The following is a 21,211-nucleotide window of genomic DNA, read 5'->3' as shown; positions in this document are numbered from 1 at the left end:
TAGGGACTGTTCCTGCTGAATTGTGCTTAGTACAGGGAATACCTATGCTGCCATAGTTTTATGGGATCTCTCTGTACAGACTATGAACAAACTTAGGGGCTGTTCCTGCTGAATTGTGCTTAGTACAGGGAATACCTATGCTGCCATAGTTTTATGGGATCTCTCTGTACAGACTATGAGCAAACTTAGGGACTGTTCCTGCTGAATTGTGCTTAGTACAGAGGAATACCTATGCTGCCATAGTTTTATGGGATCTCTCTGTACAGACTATGAGCAAACTTAGGGGCTGCAGACTCCAGACATTTATATTTCCACATATGATTAGTAGCCCCCACTGAATAATTTCCATGGCCAGTGGGCAGTTTATAGAGTCACAAATAAGTGGAGGCATCACACTGACAGAACTACCAGGGGGTCACAGTTGGGTCTCACTCTCAGGGGTCACTAGTTATAGTGTTCTGAGTAGAAACCCAGGAGGAGGTGACAGGGAAACAGGTAGGAGTTAAAGGGGTTGTTAGAAGCTGCTCTGATGTTCTTCTGCTTAGGAAAGATGTGAGAAAGTTTCTAATTTTATTCCTAAGCAGAAGAACATCAGCCTCTTTCTTTCTCCTGACAACTTCCTTGACTACTTGCTGGTCAGACTGGTGGGAAAATGACCAGCAGGTGGCGCTGTTGTAACACAATTCATTCATATTAACAGTATATGTATCCCTTAAAGGGCACCAATCATGACCAAAATCATTTACTAAGTAAATACACTATGTGAAAGTTCAAGAAATCCGATTTTTAAAACAGTTAGAATTGTTTGTATAATGTAAATGATCAGCTCACTATTCCTTCTGCAAGATCTCCCCTATCTCCCCTGCAGTTCTAGCTGAGGCAGCCATATTGGATTTCACTGGCTCCTCCTACCTATATCTTCCCAGCCAACTGCAGCTCTGAAATCTCGCACATGCTCAGTTCAAATTCCTTGTTGCTTATCAACCCATCTAAGCTATTTTCAAATCAGCCAAACCTGTGTGTTAGCTGCTGTTCAGTAGTGCTGCCACCTGCTGGAAGTTAGCAGGTGGCAGCACTTCTAGTGGATACTTCTAGTGGAGGAGTTTACTAAAACAAGGCATTCTGGGTAGAATACTCAAAGCAGTGTTACAATCTGAGCATGCTCCTGAAATTTGCACATTAGAGTCTCTGTTATAGTCACAATATGGCCTCCCTCAGTGAAAGAACCCATTTGACAAAGTAAGGGATTTTTTTTAAAACCTGCAGTTTTTTCAAAAAACTATATATGTAGTTTGATTAAACGTGTTTAGCTTGTACTGGTCAGATTGTTAATATGTGTTTGATTTTGGCTGTGATAGGTGCCCTTTAATATCTTGGAACTAAACATAAATAAATAATGAATGTACATTACAAAAGTGCTTAAAATAGTCCCCTCATCAATTTTACATTCACTTATTTTTAAGGTTTACTTATCCTTTAATGTTATCAAAAAATATAGGGAACAGATCTGTAAAATGCTTTGATTTGAAATGTACCTATTGTAGATTATAATTTTTGTACTGGAAACAATGTTCCTCTCTCTTTTCTGTTATTTTATTTATGTATTTGGGGTTTTTCTCTTTATTTCTCTATTTTGTCCACTGGGCGGAGTTTTGTTTATTTACTTCTCTCTCTGTCGCGACTTTGTATTGGGCAGGATGGTGGTTACTGAGTATTGATCTCAAATCAGCATTTTATTTGCAATCAGTAAGTTTACAGTAAATTCAGTAAAATCCTTTACAACCCAAAATCCCAGGATCACAAATTGCACCAAATCTTTTTTTTTTGCTCTGCCCACACCTTTATTGTATAATGTTTCCCCATCTCTTGGTTTCTCCCTTTCATCTGCCCAACGATGCACTTCGGCTTGTGCCATTGTTTTTCTCCTGCAGTATAAGAATAGCAAAGTGTAGCAGCTGCACTCTATAGGCCACATAGTAATGGGGATAGTGGCTATTGTTGTTGTTATACATTACAGTATAAGAACAGCAAAGTGTAGCAGCTGCACTCTATAGGCCACACAGTTGTGGGGTTAGAGGGGTGGAGGTAGAGGGATAAATATACTCATTATGGCAAAACAAAGAGATTCTGATCAGAAAAGTCCATTGGTTCTGGGGAATGAGATTCAGATGACAGTTTCATTGTGCCAATATTCATTCCCCTCTATCCCAGTGGAATTACAGGTGTTTCTATGTATCACTATGTATATATATATATATATATCTCTGTCTAACCATAGAGTTCCGTCCCAATCACACTGTGTATCACCCCCACCCTCGGCTTCACTCTCCGCTCCTGGTAATGGGGCCCAGTGACTCCCTGACCCTCTGATTGGTGTTTGTTTTGGGATCATTATTCTGAAATGGATTTATTCTGAGAATCCAGCATTTGTACAAACACATTCATCTTTCTCCTACTAGAGGGGGTCATTCTGTGCCCCATAGATGCACCACGGGCATTGTGCCATCAATCTTTGACCAAACTACAATTCCCAGCATCCTCAGCCAAACCTGAAACATGATATAAATTGCAGAAATTCTCCCAGCAGCCTCAGTGTCCAGCGTGACACAGTGATACCCTATACTGCGCTGTGATTGGACAGTTGGGATAAGGAGGAGTCTAAGCAGTCACAGGGTGGTACATATATGGCTGGTTTGGGGAGAAGATGATGTTGGGTTCTGCACAACAGGGGCCTTTGCAATGTATATTTGATTATTTCGGAAATTCCACACAAGTAGTCCCTGTGCCTTTAATTAGGGCCCAGAGTTTACAGCACCCGGCCTGATAAACCCACATCCACACCCAACAAATTGTCAAGGGGAAGCTGTTTGGCTGGGGTGGGGGTGGGGGGTTGTTTATCTGCTGACGGGAGCCTGGGACAGAGCAGGGGCATAACAGGCTGCATGGCAGGGACTATACGGACCTCACTGTCTGTTTAATGAGGGGGGGTAGGGACGTACAGTACATAGGGGGTTGGGTAGTACAGTACATAGGGGAAGGGTGGGGGTTGGGAAGTACAGTACATTGGGGGATGATAGGGGTTGGGAAGTACAGTACATAGGGGGATGGTGGGGGTTGGGAAGTACAGTACATAGGGGGATGGGTGGAGGTTGGGAAGTACAGTACATAGGGGGATGGGTGGGGGTTGGGAAGTATAGTACATAGGGGGATGGGTGGGGGTTGGGAAGTATAGTACATAGGGGGATGGGTGGGGGTTGGGAAGTATAGTACATAGGGGGATGGGTGGGGGTTGGGAAGTACAGTACATAGGGGGATAGGTGGGGGTTGGGAATTACAGTACATAGGGGAGGGGTGGGGGTTGGGAAGTACAGTACATAGGGGAGGAGGTTGGGGAGTACAGTACATAGGGGATGGGTGGGGGTTGGATAGTACAGTACATAGGGGAAGGGTGGGGGTTGGGAAGTACAGTATGTGGGGGGGTAGGGACATATAGTAAATGGGGACTGAGTGAAGGAATGTTTAGTACATAGGAGGCTATTTATAACTAATAATACTCCCTGTGCTGTTAGTGTCTGGGGCACAGAGGACATGGAGGGCTGACAAACACAAACAAATCTGTGACGTGTCACTTATTGGTACATACAGACTGTATTGTGTTACCAAGAGGTGGAATTGATCCCTATTATCATTTGTGCCCATGTTTCTCTCCCTTATTGGTGCTCCAACTGCAGGGGGGCTACACAGCAGTGCAGATACTCACGTTACGTTATTACACTTTATACAGTGTTAGTTGCACTCTGAACTCCGATGTTCTTGACACCCAGGTTTTAATGCATTTGAGCCCATGTAGAAGCATTTGTCTGGATCTGGCTGGTTCTGACTCCTGAAACAATGTAGCCACAGCTGGCTGATTAACATTCCTGGCGGAGAACTGATATTTGCTACAGTAGATCAGCTCAGGAGTCAGAGCAGCAGTGCAGAGAATATAAACAGCCAGACAGATACATGTGCAAATAATGCACAAATAGGCCTATAGAATCATTCCTAGTGATGTTCAGCCTCTCCACTGGGACTACACTTCCCAGGATTCCCTATTTCTACTTCAGCAACAGGTGAAGGGACGGGGGGGGGGGCTGGCACAGTGGATCATTCCAAGCCCTGACATTCCTTTCTGGGACACATTATCAGTCACAGGGGTGAGACTGCTGCTAAATTTAGAAAGGAGATATTGTGAGACCTCCCCTGCCAGTGTGAGTGTGTGAGACAGCACCGAGACGCTCTCCATTCCCTCCCCAGGTAACTCAGTTTCTCTCTTATTATTTTTATTATTATATTTTGCCTATAGCAAAGCTGCAGCTACTGAGTGTAAGTGTGAGTGTGAGTATGAGTGAGTGTTGGGGGAGGGGGGAATGATGTATTTTATAAGGATTTGGGGGAACAGGGCCCTGACATACAACACCGTCTGTCTCCTGGAATCACAGGACTGTCCCTGGATCAGTAAACTGACATTTCCTTTTTACCTCTAATACTGCTTTAAACTACAGACTGGAGATTAAAGGGTAACTTGTCCCTGTTTGCCTTTTAAGCAAATGAGAAAATCCGAGGCAGGGAGCAGAGATCTCATTCCCATTGGTCTGTGCATGTACCTTATGTATATACCCTGCTCCTATTCTACAGCGCTGGGGAATATTTATAAATACTTGTTATTGCTAATAATAGAACATTGCAGGGCCAGCGACCAAAAACGTGGCTATTCTGGAGACAGGAAGGGGTTTTAGTAGCCCCCATCTCCTTCAGGGTCAGGGCATACGCTCAGATTCGGGGAGATTAGTCACCTCTTCTTTGGGGCGACTAATCTCCCAGAACTGCCTCCCACCGGCTAGAATGTAAATTTCCGGATGGCAATCAGTGCGATTCGTTTTCCAAAGTCGCCCGAAGTTGCCCCAGAAGTAGGCTTGGATGAATTTGACCCCTTTCGTTTCACCAAAATTTTTCTGCCGGCAAAATGTTGCTCACGCCCATTAAAGTCTATGGGCGTCAAAAATTTTTGATGAGCATTTTTTTTTTTACACGCAACGCCATACATCCCTCTGGGCGTCATTTCCGTGGCGAAACAAGGCAAAAAAAATCGCCCATCCCTACTCACGAGGAAACCTCTTCTTCGGGACGACTAATCTCCCCGTACTGCCTCCCGCCGGCTACAATGTAAATCGCCGGCAGGATGGCATTCGGATCAATTCATTTTTCCAAAGTCGCCCAAAGCTCCAAGTGCCAACCCGCGGGCGATTTACATTCTAGCCGGCAGGAGGCTGTTCGGGGGAGATTAGTCGCCCCGAAGAAGAGGAGACTTGTCACCGGGCGAATAATCTCCCCGAATCTGAGCGTGTGCCCTGACCTTTAGAGGAGCTGGAAATATATCCGCAGAGGCAGAGGAATCATCTGGGATTTTTAAAACCAAATTTCCCTTTACTCTACATGGGAAGATGAAATAAGGTCTCACAACTGCCAGGAGTAAATCACTGGATCCCCTAGATTTGCTGATTAACCCTCTCAGTGCCAGTGTGATACATTGGGGTAAGACACAGCTGAACCCCCATTGAGAGAAACTTCTATGTGCCCCGACATGGGCTGATTAAAGCCGCTGACCCCTCCAGACTTTTGTCCTTCCATGTACCATGTGACTCCTGACAAACTGCCCAACACATCAATGGCTGCTTTTCTGATGGGCACGTTAATAAATCCCATTATGGGTCTCCCAAGGCCCTCGCCAAACATCTTATAGTCTATGCACAACTTACAGCTTTAAGATAACTTTTAGTATGTCATAGAATGGCCCATTCTAAGCAACTTTTCAATTGGTCTTCATTATTTATTTTTGATCGTTTTAAATTATTAGCCTTTTTTTCTCACTTCCCCAATTTCAAATGGGGGTCACTGACCCCATCTAAAAACAAATGTTCTGTAAAGCTACACATTCATAGTTATTACTACTTTTTATTACTCGTCTTTCTATTCAGGCCTCTCCTATTCATATCCCAGTCTCTAATCAAATACATGGTTGTTAGGGTCATTTGGACCTTAGCAACCAGACTGTTACAACTGCAAACTGGAGAGCTGCTGAATAAAAAGCTCAATAAGTCAAAAACCACAAATAATAAAAAATGAAAACCAATTGCAAATGGTCTCAGAATATCCCTCTCTGCATCATACTAACAGTTAATTTAAAGCTGAACAACCCCTTTAAGTCAATTTGCCCTAAATTCATAGAGTTTTCCTTTAAACTGCAGCTCTTGTTTTTAGAGAGGAAACTCTCTGCACTTCTTCATTCAACTGTTTTCTCACAGCGCAAATAGTTTCTTATGTCTCCTTCCTTTAAATTAAACACCCAGGGGGCAGATCAGAGCCTTATCCTACACTGGTGGGGGTTAAGCTTTGGGTTAATCTCAGTGAAGTCAGTGTATGTTCAGCAGAGACTGTGCAGTGTGGGCTGAGACTGTTGCCTGTTCTGCTGATTTGGGCTCCGAGTGCTGAAAGCTGAGAGAGAGAGAGAGAGAGAGAGGGGGGGGGGGCGCAGGGGGTCTCTGGGGTAGGAGATGGGGGTATTTTGCTGACAGTTGTACAAATGATATTGGCTCAGCAGCTCCTGGCAAGTTACTGAGGGCCTGATTATTCTATTATTCACACTAAGCTTTCTGTAACTTCCAATGGGGACAATTCCTGATGCATCTGCTGCTGTTATTCTGCTCATGGCACAGAGTTACATACCTCCCAACTGTCCCGTTTTCATCAGGACAGTCCCGCTTTTGACAGCTCAACCGACAGTCCCTCATTTGTACTGAAAAGTCCAGACTTTCTCTGCACTGAACAGCCAGAAAAACAAACAAAGTTTCTAACTTAATTGGCTTTTGGCAGAGAGCCCAGAACAGCTAACAGGTGCCAATAAGTAATTGTAACAATTTAGATAAGGCCGTGCCATGGGGAAAAGTTAGACTCACAGTTTAGGGTAGGACTACACGGTCATTTTCAGCGCGATCCGACGTATGCAACGGAAATAAGGTATGAGATAGAAATGTCGGATGAAGTCGCAGCGTTGATTTGACGTGACACGACTGTCGGATGCAGACGCTGCACGATGTTCATCCGACATTTCTATCTCTTACCTTATTTCCATCGATTGCGTTTTGTCGCAGCGCGTCGGATCACGCCAAAAACATCCGTGTAGTCCTAACCTTATGGGCAATTCTCCTTCATTAGCAAAACTGTAATATATGAAAAAAACACAGAAATATGTTCAAACTTTCATAACCTGCGAAACTCTGCAAAATGAACATGGTAATTAGGGGGTGTGGCCACAAAAATGGGTGTGGTCAAAAATTATGCGTTGCAAATTTTTTTTGTCCCTCTTTTTATTTCCAAAATGTTGGGAGGTATAACAGAGGAGACACATATATGATGCACCTTCCTGTGGCCCCTGAGGGACCCTGGGTGCTGGTGGCCCTGAATGTGAAGGAAAAGCTTGCGTCCCAATCCCTTCTGTCTTTATAACTGGGCCGATAATAATGGCAGGGTCGGCGACCCCTTTCTCTAGCTTTCCTGTGGCTCGAGAGACATTAGTAGCACCGAGCGCAGGATCATGAGACATGAGGAAGGTTCATTGTTGAGTAGAATTATTTTTAGAAAGCCATTTTTCTCAGATCTGTGCCGACTGGTCTACAGTAAGGAGATTACCGCAGAAAAATTGCTGGACGATGATTTTGATAATAATCATTTCAGTATGATGAGGTCGTCCTCTTGGTCATTTCGCTGACAAATTCTGAGCCCGTCTTTTTTTTTTTTTTTTTTTACAGCTGCAACGCTCGCATCCATCGAAAGCAGATCACCATGGCAACGGGTCCAGATCAGGAGGGTGAACAAGTGGTTCCTGATGAAGGTGCAGAGGATGACGTCAGAGCAGTGCAGGCTCACTACCTACGCAGCCCGTCTCCCAGCAGGTAATTCAGATTTCCCACTGCCGCCCCCTCACTGACAACTTTATAATGATTTGAAATATTTTATTTGGTTTTCACAATAACTGACAACTTTATAACTGTGTCACATCAGGGACTTAAAAACAATCGCCCTAACTTGTCTGTGCCGAGTAGCTATAACGTTGCCTTTTAAGGAGTGGTTCACCTTTAAGTTAACTTGTAGTATGTTATAGAATGGCTAATTCCAAGCAACTTTTCAATTGGTCTTCCTTATTTATTTTGTAAAGTTTTTGAATTATTGACCTTCTGATTCTTTCCAGCTTTCAGATGGGGGTCACTGACCCCATCTAAAAAAAAACAAAAGCTCTGTAAGGCTACAAATGTATTGTTATTGCTACTTTTTAATCCTCATCTTTCTATTCAGGCCTCTCCTATTCATATCCCAGTCTCTTATTCAAATCGTGCATGGTTGCTAGGGGAATTTGGACCCCAGCAACCATAGCTGCTGAATAAAAAGCTAAATAACTCAAAAACCACAAATAATAAAAAATGAAAACCAATTGCAAATTATGTTAGAATATAACTCTCTACATCATACTAACAGTTAACTTAAATGGTGAACGACCCCTTTAATACTTTCCCTTCAATTGCAAAAGTGCAACAGGTTGGATGGAGTTATAACCAGTTAGTTATGGAAGGCCAGAGGCTGATTGGCTCCTAGAGGTTAGTGGAAAGGGACATATATTTGCCGTCCAGTAGGGTAATGTAATTACAATTACTCAGGTCTAGTAACCCATAGCAACCAATCAGATCCTTCCTTTCAGTAGCCGCAATGGCTTGCTGGACCCAGATCACTCCGTTTGACAGCCTCACTGGAATAAAAGAATAATACCACTTGTTTTATATATATATATATATATATATATATATATATATATATATATATATATATATATATATATATATAGGCTGTTATACAGGTCAAGGAACTCCGAAGTGACCTCTAATATCCTCATATTTTCCAACAGGGGGTACTTTATTTATTATAATACACAAGTTTCAGTGAGTCATGTGACAGAAATGACATCACTACTCACCATTTATATCTGATGACATCACTAGTCACCATTTATATCTGATGATATATACATATAATAATCAAAAAGAAACCGCAGTCTTAGGACTTTTGTGAAAAAGTTCTTAAATTTATTGCAACGTTTTGGCTCCTAAACTTGAGCCGTCATGATAATATATAATGGATAATATATATATAGATAGATAGATATATGAACCCGCTATTCCTTCCTCTAACTCTGGTCCCAGACCCAGAGGCTGCACCTTGTTATGTCATTAAAGACAAAGTGTGCGCAGAATAATAAGCGAATACTGTGTCTGTGCAGTACAGTTAAAGGATGGGGCTGAATTACACCAAAATCCCTTTATTATATATTAAAACTAATGATACTTTTCAAGGGCCAAGTTGCAGGTCAGACGGAAGCCATTGACACAGCAAAAGAATGTACTAATAATACGGGGCCCACAGCTCGGACACATACTAAAGGGAGAGAAATAAATAGGGAAGATTTCCCCTTGACCTCGGGAATAAAGGGAATGGCTTGAAAGCTTATGTTGTGAATGTATCGGAGGCTACAACAGTCGCACAGCATGAGACTGAGATATAACACTGGCTAATGATGTGTATTGAGCTAATGTGGGATTTCTCATGTAATTCAGCAACACCTCTGCTTCTATTATACAATATTACACAACACACTACACAATATTACACATTTCTAAACCTTTTTCATTTTCATGGCGATATCCCTTTAACACGTGTGGTCTTAAAATATGTAATTACCTTATAGCAGCAAACGAGTATTTGTTAGTGGGATGGATTGGGGGCAGAGGGGAGGAATTGCACATAAATACTTATTAACCCAGAGAGAGAGGCGCTTCATTGGTGCCCAGGTGTTGGCCAGTGATAGTCATTATTGCCTATGACTAAGTGCTAGGTAAGCATGAAACGCGTTAGGCCATATGGGAACATTTTTTGATACTTTTTAATATGTATTAATAAACTATACTTTTTACTACAAAATACATGCTTTTGGGATTTTTTTCAGAAACGTTGATAGTCATTATGGTGCCTTTGTGTCGGGTGCAGTTCTGATGCATCATGTGCCGACTCCTGTCCTTGGGAGGTTGGAGCTGCCATTGTTGCAGGAAATATAAACTATAGTTTATATAAACAAGCTGCTGTAGATAACAGATAAGTACTACTATAGTTTATATAAACAAGCTGCTGTGTAGCCATGGGGGCAGCCATTCAAGCACAGGATACACAGTAGATAACAGATAAGTACTACTATAGTTTATATAAACAAGCTACTGTGTAGCCATGGGGGCAGCCATTCAAGCACAGGATACACAGTAGATAACAGATAAGTACTACTATAGTTTATATAAACAAGCTACTGTGTAGCCATGGGGGCAGCCATTCAAAGCAGAAAAGGCCCAGATTACACAGCAGATAACAGATAAGCTCTGTAGAACATAATGGTGTGATCTTTTATCCACTATTTAACCTGTGCCATATAGTATTTTTTCAATTCCCACCATTGCTACACAGCAGCTTGTTTATATAAACTATAGTAGTACTTATCTGTTATCTACTGTGTATCCTGTGCTTGAATGGCTTCCCCCATGGCTACACAGCAGCTTGTTTATATAAACTATAGTAGTACTTATCTGTTATCTACTGTGTATCCTGTGCTTGAATGGCTGCCCCCATGGCTACACAGCAGCTTGTTTATATAAACTATAGTAGTACGTATCTGTTATCTACTGTGTATCCTGTGCTTGAATGGCTGCCCCCATGGCTACACAGCAGCTTGTTTATATAAACTATAGTAGTACTTATCTGTTATCTACTGTGTATCCTGTGCTTGAATGGCTGCCCCCATTGCTACACAGCAGCTTGTTTATATAAACTATAGTAGTACTTATCTGTTATCTACTGTGTATCCTGTGCTTGAATGGCTGCCCCCATGGCCACACAGCAGCTTGTTTATATAAACTATAGTAGTACTTATCTGTTATCTACTGTGTATCCTGTGCTTGAATGGCTGCCCCCATGGCTACACAGCAGCTTGTTTATATAAACTATAGTAGTACTTATCTGTTATCTACTTTGTATCCTGTGCTTGAATGGCTGCCCCCATGGCTACACAGCAGCTTGTTTATATCAACTATAGTAGTACTTATCTGTTATCTACTGTGTATCCTGTGCTTGAATGGCTGCCCCCATGGCTACACAGCAGCTTGTTTATATAAACTATAGTAGTACTTATCTGTTATCTACTGTGTATCCTGTGCTTGAATGGCTGCCCCCATGGCTACACAGCAGCTTGTTTATATAAACTATAGTAGTACTTATCTGTTATCTACTGTGTATCCTGTGCTTGAATGGCTGCCCCCATGGCTACACAGCAGCTTGTTTAAATAAACTATAGTAGTGTTTCTGAAGCAAACACACCAGTTTTACCAGTGCAGGGCAACAGTTCATGATATTTTCATTACTTTAAAACAGTTTAAACGCTGGTGTTACTGTTCCTTTAAGGCTTTATCCGATTGATCCCAGGCGCAAACTACAGCTCCTCTAGGCTGCTGATCTTGCTCCTATAGGGAAAGAAGCTAATTATTATTATTATGCTTTATTTATATGCGGCTGACATATTCTGCAGTCCCTGTCACACCGGAGCTTACAATCTAAGCTCCCTATAAAGTCACTCAGCACTTAACCCTGCAACTTGCCCCCGAGTCCCAGTTAATCGGTGCAAAAAGCAACACTGACTCAGGCTCTGAGCAGCTAATTACATATGCAGATTGGGACAGGAATATGCAAGAATTATACAGATTCACACGGGGACATATTTGCATAAATAATTCCAATCTGACTTTGCTAATGGTGGAGCGGGTGTAAGCAGAGAGCAGGATAATCGTATTTAACACTGTTTCTTCTGTTCATGCCCTGGGCCACAGGGACTTTATACTCATTTGCATGACTCCGCCCATAACTCCTAAAGTCACAGTAAAAGACTTTTTTTCTAGTTTAAGGCAGTGCTATAGGTGTAGTGTGAGGCATGTGACTTCCTTTCCATATCCATTGAATGTCCTTCATCGTGAGGGACTTATTGGATCCTTTTAGCGCTTCTCTCCCTAACCCTGATAGTTTCTCAGCCTTTTGTTCATGAGTCACAACAACCAAATCGATACAACTCCCTGGGACCTGATGGGAGCGTTGTCCAACGTATTAGTCACTGTACAACACTGACGCAACATTCGGAGAGGTTTTTATGATTAAATGGCTGATGCTTAGGCAGCAGAATCTCTAACATCTAATCCATTTAAAAAAAAAAAAGTCTCCTTTAAGGGAACCCACCTGACTGCTGTCATATTGAAATTAAAGGGACACTGAGAATTTCGATTTAAATAAAGGGACTGGGCCAATGTCACTCAAAAGAAAGCAGAGCTGTTCATTTTTTAGTGACGATGGTCTTCGCTAAAAAAAAGGGTCAGTGTCACTTTAAATTTGGTTATCTGATCTATTCTGAGTATTCCTGTTGTGAAACTGGCGGAATGAGTAAAGCTGCAGGCAGAGTTTCACAGTCAGACTCGTCCCAGTGAGGCTAACAATCTAAATTTGGTGCGTGACTTGCACTTAATGTAGGAGTCATCACTGAAACTGAATCCACTGGCTTAAAGGACCAGTAATATCAATTTATTTTTTTTAAATCGCTATGTCTTTATTAAGAAATAACTTACTGAAACTCAGCTCAGAATGAAAATCTTCATAGTCATCTTCAGAAAAGGCAATCCGTCAATCCATCGTGCGACGCTCGATTGCACCTCCCTGCCTTCCTTATAGGCGCTAGACAGGGAGGAGAAGTCGAGCGCCGCACGATGGATTGTCGCCCTGTCGCCTTTTCTAAAGAGGAGCGTAAGCGGAGTTTCGGTAAGTTATTTTTTAATAAAGACTTATCGATTTAATTTGATTTGATTTAATTTGCCTTTGTGGTTTTTTTTTCGTTCTATACTAATGAATTAAAAAAAAAAATTTGATGTTACTTAATTCATATTAACAGTACATGTATCCCTTAATATCTTGGAATTAAAAAGAAATAAATAATGAATGTAAATTACAAAAGTGCTTAGAATATTCCCCTCGCTTATGTTTAAGGTTTACTTATCCTTTAATGGAACTTTGTGAACTGAGTGAGTATATGGATTTTTTTTAACTAATTGTTTTTTAACGTATGAAGTGAACACACACGCGTTGCGAGCTGATTTGATTCTATAACACCGTATTCATGTGTGGTTCTCTGGGATGAACCCCTCTCAGTAATGTGTATATCAGTTATATTACTGGATTTGGGATGATTTATTTTATCTGTGTGCAAATTCGCCCTCTAGTGGCTGCACATGGATGTGTATGAAAACAAATGTGATGGCAGTTGGTGTGCTGTCTGTCTGTCTGTCTGTCCAACAATGGAATCAAGTGGCTCGTTCCTATCTGTCTGCTTCCAGTACCAAGTCTGATATTATTAATTTGATGATCTGAAAATAACAGATATATTCCTATAATAAGTAATAGTGACTTATTATTTACTCATATATTCATTAATACAGCTGCAACTGTCTGTTTTGTCCTGTTCAGCATAATGAGCTCCCCGTACATGGTCCTCTTACTAGCGATCTGATCTGTGGGATCTCTCTGTACAGTCTATCAGCAAACTTAGGGGCTGTTCCTGCTGAATTGTGCTTATTACAGGGAATACCTATGCTGCCATAGTTTTATGGGATCTCTCTGTACAGACTATGAGCAAACTTAGGGACTGTTCCTGCTGAATTGTGCTTAGTACAGGGAATACCTATGCTGCCATAGTTTTATGGGATCTCTCTGTACAGACTATGAGCAAACTTAGGGGACTGTTCCTGCTGAATTGTGCTTAGTACAGGGGAATAGATATGCTGCCATAGTTTTATGGGATCTCTCTGTACAGACTATGAGCAAACTTAGGGGCTGTTCCTGCTGAATTGTGCTTAGTACAGGGAATACCTATGCTGCCATAGTTTTATGGGATCTCTCTGTACAGACTATGAGCAAACTTAGGGACTGTTCCTGCTGAATTGTGCTTAGTACAGGGAATACCTATGCTGCCATAGTTTTATGGGATCTCTCTGTACAGACTATGAGCAAACTTAGGGACTGTTCCTGCTGAATTGTGCTTAGTACAGGGAATACCTATGCTGCCATAGTTTTATGGGATCTCTCTGTACAGACTATGAGGAAACATTGTGGCTGTTCCTGCTGAATTGTGCTTAGTACAGGGAATACCTATGGGATCTCTCTGTACAGACTGTGAATTTTTTCAGCTGAGCCCTTTGTGTGATAGAACAGTCCAAGGGCAGGAGAAGTTAGTACAGAGAGAAGGTCTATTAAATGTACATTGAGCTTGGAGAGAAAAGATTCATTTACAAATATATTTTAAACTGAAATCACTATTAAAGTGTAAACCATAAACGAAACAAAATTAACTCTTGGTATCCCTTAACATCAAAACTGTGACATCGTGTTTAACCCACAACACCCTGAATAGCTTTGGGCTGCTGGAGGAGTTTTCATTTTGGCTTTTATTAACCCATGAATAACCACAATGTACAGGTCCCTGCACTAAGTGAGAAACCGGAATTACATATGCAAACGTTTGCTACTTGTGAATGTAAAAATATACCATAATTACCCAATCTAATTCCCTTTCAGTTGCACAGCAAATATTATTCATGAATATCAATTGCAGCTCAGAAATTTCCATATTTATTTGCATTTACTTAAATATGTAAACAGCTTCATTTTTTGCATTTATAATTCTTACTGCAAAAAAACTGAATTTCTTGCCTCCTCACCTTCCCATTGATTTATTGTTATAGAAATATCTTATGTCAGACTTTATGTAGTGGCCCAGGGGCAAATTAACCCATGAACTACAAATTCAACACCTTCTGCTCACTACTACAAGTTTCACTTTATCAATAACTAATAGTGGAGGAAACAACATCTCCCCTGATATACCACAGTCACACTCCCTTCCCAGAGACTATTATCCCACTGTTACTATAGGCACCATCTCTCCCTACTATACCTGCTATCCCACAGTCACACTCCCTTCCCAGAGACTATTATCCACTGTTACTATAGACACCATCTCTCTCTACTATACCTGCTATCCCACAGTCACACTCCCTTCCCAGAGACTATTATCCCACTGTTACTATAGGCACCATCTCTCCCTACTATACCTGCTATCCCACAGTCACACTCCCTTCCCAGAGACTATTATCCACTGTTACTATAGACACCATCTCTCCCTACTATACCTGCTATCCCACAGTCACACTCCCTTCCCAGAGACTATTATCCCACTGTTACTATAGGCACCATCTCTCCCTACCAGGACCGCCATCAGAAATCGCAGGGCCCCATACAACCAAATTTCCTGGGCCCCCTGGGCTGCACCCACCGCAAGCCCCACCTACAGGTCTGCCCTCCCCACCCCACAGGTCTGCCCCCCCACCACACAGTAAAAAAACAAAAAAAATATTGGTGGCTAGGGTTCCCACATGTTAATAAAAAGATATTGGTGGACAGGGCCCCCCATAAAAAAAAATTTGTGGCCAGGGCCCCCCCATTAAAAAATCTTGGTGGCCAAAATTGGTGGCCAGGCCCCCCCCCACATTATGAGAATATTGGTAGCCAGGGCCCCTTAAACGTCCATGCCTTCCCGAAGTCAGCAGCTCTCAGAAAGAAGGGGGGCCCGGCTAATCAAGTAAGTGTGGCGTGGCTGGGCCCCCTTACCCTCGGGGCCCCCTACAACTCTCCCCCCTGTCCCCCCCTGATGGCTGCCCTGCTCCCTACTATACCTGCTATCCCACAGTCACACTCCCTTCCCAGAGACAATTATCCCACTGTTACTATAGGTACCATCTCTCCCTACTATACCTGCTATCCCACAGTCACACTCCCTTCCCAGAGACTATTATCCACTGTTACTATAGGCACCATCTCTCCCTACTATACCTGCTATCCACAGTCACACTCCCTTCCCAGAGACTATTATCCACTGTTACTATAGGCACCATCTCTCCCTACTATACCTGCTATCCCACAGTCACACTCCCTTCCCAGGCACTATTATCCCACTGTTACTATAGGCACCATCTCTCCCTACTATACCTGCTATCCCACAGTCACACTCCCTTCCCAGAGACTATTATCCACTGTTACTATAGACACCATCTCTCCCTACTATACCTGCTATCCCACAGTCACACTCCCTTCCCAGAGACTATTATCCACTGTTACTATAGGCACCATCTCTCCCTACTATACCTGCTATCCCACAGTCACACTCCCTTCCCAGAGACTATTATCCACTGTTACTATAGACACCATCTCTCCCTACTATACCTGTTATCCCACAGTCACACTCCCTTCCCAGAGACTATTATCCCACTGTTACTATAGACACCATCTCTCCCTACTATACCTGCTATCCCACAGTCACACTCCCTTCCCAGAGACTATTATCCACTGTTACTATAGACACCATCTCTCCCTACTATACCTGCTATCCCACAGTCACACTCCCTTCCCAGAGACTATTATCCACTGTTACTATAGACACCATCTCTCCCTACTATACCTGTTATCCCACAGTCACACTCCCTTCCCAGAGACTATTATCCACTGTTACTATAGACACTATCTGTCCCTACTATACCTGCTATCCCACAGTCACACTCCCTTCCCAGAGACTATTATCCACTGTTACTATAGACACCATCTCTCCCTACTATACCTGCTATCCCACAGTCACACTCCCTTCCCAGAGACTATTATCCACTGTTACTATAGGCACCATCTCTCCCTACTATACCTGCTATCCCACAGTCACACTCCCTTCCCAGAGACTATTATCCACTGTTACTATAGACACCATCTCTCCCTACTATACCTGCTATCCCACAGTCACACTCCCTTCCCAGAGACTATTATCCACTGTTACTATAGACACATCTCTCCCTACTATACCTGCTATCTCACAGCACATTCTCAGTAAGACAAGTCTGTAGCTATTAGATGTCTGGTACATTTCATGACATGACGCTGACAGTGAATTGATTCTATTTACAGAATAAGAAGTCAGTATGGAAGTAAAGCTGTTAGAAGCATTTGGAATATTCCAGCCGGTCTGAGTGGTTTCCTATTAAAGTCTGATAAATGATAATATTAGTGGAACAGACAGACACAAAGGTTTGGCAAGTACAGAGAAATATATAAAGATAAATTGTCAATAGTAGAAAGTACATCCCTATACAGTTGTATTTATGAATATGATCTGATATAGAGTTAGTTTTACATATTACAGTGGGTGTCAGTGAAGGCAGTTTAAGGGTTAATCATGCTCACAGAACTACATTATCTCTCTCTATGTGGCACTTGTGCCTGATGGGAAGGGGTTAAACAAGAAGCCCCATTATCTCTGGGTACAAGTGTTGACTGGAGTCTCGCTATTATCTTGTCCCTTGTGCCCATTATCTTGATGATACAAAAATCGTCCGTGTGAAATCTCCACTAGTTAGGGGTCAGCCTGGGATAAAGTGATTATACCTCAGGAAACAATGTTCCCAATGTAGAGATAGTTTTCTCAGCTATATTAAAAGGCCATTTTACCTTTATTTTGTCATTTTCCATAGTTGTCACTGAATAGAAATACTAAAATATGATGTATTATAAATTTAAAGGGATTACCAAGAATTTTAAGTTTTATTAATATCTGTAGAAAGCATAGAAATTCCCCTGTACTAAGCACAATTCAGCAGTAGTGATGGGCGAATTTGGGGCATTTCGCTTTATATTTGTGAATTTCCCGCAAAATTTGCGAAACGGCGAAATATTAGGGAAATGACGCTGGCATCTTGTTTTTGACACCGTGAATTTGCAGCTGGCGAATAAATTTGCCCATCACTATTCAGCAGGAACAGCCCCCTAAGTTTGCTCATAGTCTGTACAGAGAGATCCCATAAAACTATGGCAGCATAGGTATTCCTCTGTACTAAGCACAATTCAGCAGGAACAGCCCCTAAGTTTGTTCATAGTCTGTACAGAGAGATCCCATAAAACTATGACAGCATAGGTATTCCCCTGTACTAAGCACAATTCAGCAGGAACAGTCCCCTAAATTTGCTCATAGTCTGTACAGAGAGATCCCATAAAATTATGACAGCATAGGTATTCCCCTGTACTAAGCACAATTCAGCAGGAACAGTCCCTAAGTTTGCTCATAGTCTGTACAGAGAGATCCCATAAAACTATGGCAGCATAGGTATTCCCTGTACTAAGCACAATTCAGCAGGAACAATCCCCTAATTTTGCTCATAGTCTGTACAGAGAGATCCCATAAAACTATGGCAGCATAGGTATTCCCTGTACTAAGCACAATTCAGCAGGAACAGTCCCTAAGTTTGCTCATAGTCTGTACAGAGAGATCCCATAAAACTATGGCAGCATAGGTATTCCCTGTACTAAGCACAATTCAGCAGGAACAGTCCCCTAAGTTTTTATCATAGTCTGTACAGAGAGATCCCATAAAACTATAGCAGCATAGGTATTCCCTGTACTAAGCACAATTCAGCAGGAACAGTCCCCTAAGTTTGCTCATAGTCTGTACAGAGAGATCCCATAAAACTATGGCAGCATAGGTATTCCCTGTACTAAGCACAATTCAGCAGGAACAGTCCCCTAAGTTTGCTCATAGTCTGTACAGAGAGATCCCATAAAACTATGGCAGTATAGGTATTCCTCTGTACTAAGCACAATTCAGCAGGAACAGTCCCCTAAGTTTGCTCATAGTCTGTACAGAGAGATCCCATAAAACTATGGCAGCATAGGTATTCCCTGTACTAAGCACAATTCAGCAGGAACAGTCCCCTAAGTTTTTATCATAGTCTGTACAGAGAGATCCCATAAAACTATAGCAGCATAGGTATTCCCTGTACTAAGCACAATTCAGCAGGAACAGTCCCCTAAGTTTGCTCATAGTCTGTACAGAGAGATCCCATAAAACTATGGCAGCATAGGTATTCCCTGTACTAAGCACAATTCAGCAGGAACAGTCCCTAAGTTTGCTCATAGTCTGTACAGAGAGATCCCATAAAACTATGGCAGCATAGGTATTCCCTGTACTAAGCACAATTCAGCAGGAACAGTCCCCTAAGTTTTTATCATAGTCTGTACAGAGAGATCCCATAAAACTATAGCAGCATAGGTATTCCCTGTACTAAGCACAATTCAGCAGGAACAGTCCCCTAAGTTTGCTCATAGTCTGTACAGAGAGATCCCATAAAACTATGGCAGCATAGGTATTCCCTGTACTAAGCACAATTCAGCAGGAACAGTCCCTAAGTTTGCTCATAGTCTGTACAGAGAGATCCCATAAAACTATGGCAGTATAGGTATTCCTCTGTACTAAGCACAATTCAGCAGGAACAGTCCCCTAAGTTTGCTCATAGTCTGTACAGAGAGATCCCATAAAACTATGGCAGCATAGGTATTCCCTGTACTAAGCACAATTCAGCAGGAACAGTCCCCTAAGTTTGCTCATAGTCTGTACAGAGAGATCCCATAAAACTATGGCAGTATAGGTATTCCTCTGTACTAAGCACAATTCAGCAGGAACAGTCCCCTAAGTTTGCTCATAGTCTGTACAGAGAGATCCCATAAAACTATGGCAGCATAGGTATTCCCTGTACTAAGCACAATTCAGCAGGAACAGTCCCCTAAGTTTTTATCATAGTCTGTACAGAGAGATCCCATAAAACTATAGCAGCATAGGTATTCCCTGTACTAAGCACAATTCAGCAGGAGCAGTCCCCTAAGTTTGCTCATAGTCTGTACAGAGAGATCCCATAAAACTATGGCAGCATAGGTATTCCCTGTACTAAGCACAATTCAGCAGGAACAGTCCCCTAAGTTTGCTCATAGTCTGTACAGAGAGATCCCATAAAACTATGGCAGTATAGGTATTCCTCTGTACTAAGCACAATTCAGCAGGAACAGTCCCCTAAGTTTGCTCATAGTCTGTACAGAGAGATCCCATAAAACTATGGCAGCATAGGTATTCCTGTACTAAGCACAATTCAGCAGGAACAGTCCCCTAAGTTTTTATCATAGTCTGTACAGAGAGATCCCATAAAACTATAGCAGCATAGGTATTCCCTGTACTAAGCACAATTCAGCAGGAACAGTCCCCTAAGTTTGCTCATAGTCTGTACAGAGAGATCCCATAAAACTATGGCAGCATAGGTATTCCCTGTACTAAGCACAATTCAGCAGGAACAGTCCCTAAGTTTGCTCATAGTCTGTACAGAGAGATCCCATAAAACTATGGCAGTATAGGTATTCCTCTGTACTAAGCACAATTCAGCAGGAACAGTCCCCTAAGTTTGCTCATAGTCTGTAAAGAGAGATCCCATAAAACTATGGCAGCATAGGTATTCCCTGTACTAAGCACAATTCAGCAGGAACAGTCCCCTAAGTTTTTATCATAGTCTGTACAGAGAGATCCCATAAAACTATAGCAGCATAGGTATTCCCTGTACTAAGCACAATTCAGCAGGAACAGTCCCCTAAGTTTGCTCATAGTCTGTACAGAGAGATCCCATAAAACTATGGCAGCATAGGTATTCCCTGTACTAAGCACAATTCAGCAGGAACAGTCCCCTAAGTTTGCTCATAGTCTGTACAGAGAGATCCCATAAAACTATGGCAGTATAGGTATTCCTCTGTACTAAGCACAATTCAGCAGGAACAGTCCCCTAAGTTTGCTCATAGTCTGTACAGAGAGATCCCATAAAACTATGGCAGCATAGGTATTCCCCTGTACCTCAAGCTGACTCCAAAAACAATGGCTGCATCCTTTGCAGAAATAGACACTATTCACTCACACCCCAGGGACAGCTCCCAATTGGTCCGATTTCTATTCACAATAGAAGGTATTTAATCTGTAATTAAAGGGATTCTGTCATGATTTTTATGATGTAGTTTTCATTTCTAAATGACACTGTTTACACTGCAAATAATTCACTCTACAATATAAAACGTCATTCCTGAACCTGTATTTTAG

At 42.1% G+C, this 21,211-nt stretch overlaps 1 protein-coding gene across 1 annotated transcript in view; it reads left to right on the top strand.

Moving 5' to 3' along the window:
* Positions 1–4,146: 4,146 nt before the first annotated feature.
* The window catches only part of styxl2.L (serine/threonine/tyrosine interacting like 2 L homeolog), a 38,599-nt gene continuing 21,534 nt past the window's right edge, over positions 4,147–21,211 (top strand). The window contains exons 1-2 of the mRNA XM_018245844.2: positions 4,147–4,296; positions 7,848–7,991. Of these exons, the coding sequence (XP_018101333.1) occupies positions 7,882–7,991 (110 nt within the window). The 5' untranslated portion in view covers positions 4,147–4,296; positions 7,848–7,881. The remainder of the gene's footprint in view (positions 4,297–7,847; positions 7,992–21,211) is intronic.

Source organism: Xenopus laevis, chromosome 2L (assembly GCF_017654675.1).
Source record: "Xenopus laevis strain J_2021 chromosome 2L, Xenopus_laevis_v10.1, whole genome shotgun sequence".
In the NCBI taxonomy this organism is placed as follows: Eukaryota; Metazoa; Chordata; class Amphibia; order Anura; family Pipidae; genus Xenopus; species Xenopus laevis.
This window is presented reverse-complemented; position numbering and strand designations above follow the sequence as displayed.